At 55.4% G+C, this 789-nt stretch overlaps 1 protein-coding gene across 1 annotated transcript in view; it reads left to right on the top strand.

The window, feature by feature from the left end:
* LOC100741110 (amphoterin-induced protein 1-like) overlaps positions 1 to 783 on the top strand; it is a 336,260-nt gene extending 335,477 nt beyond the window's left edge. The window contains exon 10 of the mRNA XM_033321946.1: positions 1 to 783. Coding sequence (XP_033177837.1) covers positions 1 to 657 — 657 coding nt within the window. The 3' untranslated portion in view covers positions 658 to 783.
* The last annotated feature ends 6 nt before the right edge of the window (positions 784 to 789 follow it).

Genomic DNA, 789 nt, shown 5'->3' with positions numbered 1-789 from the left:
GCGTCCACCGCGCCCGACAACACGCGTCTTCCGAGTCAACATGTGACACCCACCGCGTTTGGCTCACCCTCGAACCAATATCCAGCAGCTTTCAAGACTTTGCCGCACAACCGTAGCGTTACACCCTATGGAATTACGAGCTCGTCGATCGCACCAGTAATGCCACGTCATGGCTACGTGACGATACCACGCAGACCAAGAGCACCCAGCTGGAGCAGCGGTCCACCCACATCGCCTACGGATGGATTGGAGCCGGTTTACGATAATTTGGGATTAAGGACGACCGCTGATGGTAGTTCGGTCCTATCGTTGAACAAAAGTCCCGAACCCTTGTCCACGATGAGGAATCGACCTCTGCCTGGAACGCCAGGTTCGCACTACGGTACGATACAACGAAGCACACCGAATATATTGACCAGCAGTCCACTCGATAGAGCCGCTCCGGAAGGTGCAGCCGAATGGCCAACCAAACTCGCTGACGAATCGACCGACAGTAATCATCTTGTTGGACAAGCCCAACCGCAACAGCAACAACAATCTGGTAGTAGCAACACGTTAGGAAGAAAAGTACCACCAAGACCACCTCCAAAACCTAAGAAGAAGTCAACCAACGGTCCCCTGTACGAGGACGAGGGCGAAGACGGCACAGAGGTATGATCGACGTACGTCGGTCGACGAAGATGAGGCCGCGAGGTCGTGGCCGTGCTGAGGAGGAGAGACGCATGACCGAAGCCACATTAGACCGGTAGTGCCTTTCAAGTTGAAACGACCCCCTCGATGCGCGGCGGG

The sequence above is a fragment of the Bombus impatiens genome, unplaced genomic scaffold, assembly GCF_000188095.3.
Source record: "Bombus impatiens unplaced genomic scaffold, BIMP_2.2 scf_0543, whole genome shotgun sequence".
Taxonomy (NCBI): Eukaryota; Metazoa; Arthropoda; class Insecta; order Hymenoptera; family Apidae; genus Bombus; species Bombus impatiens.
The sequence above is the reverse complement of the archived record's forward strand: the minus strand, read 5'-3'. Positions and strand labels throughout refer to the sequence as shown.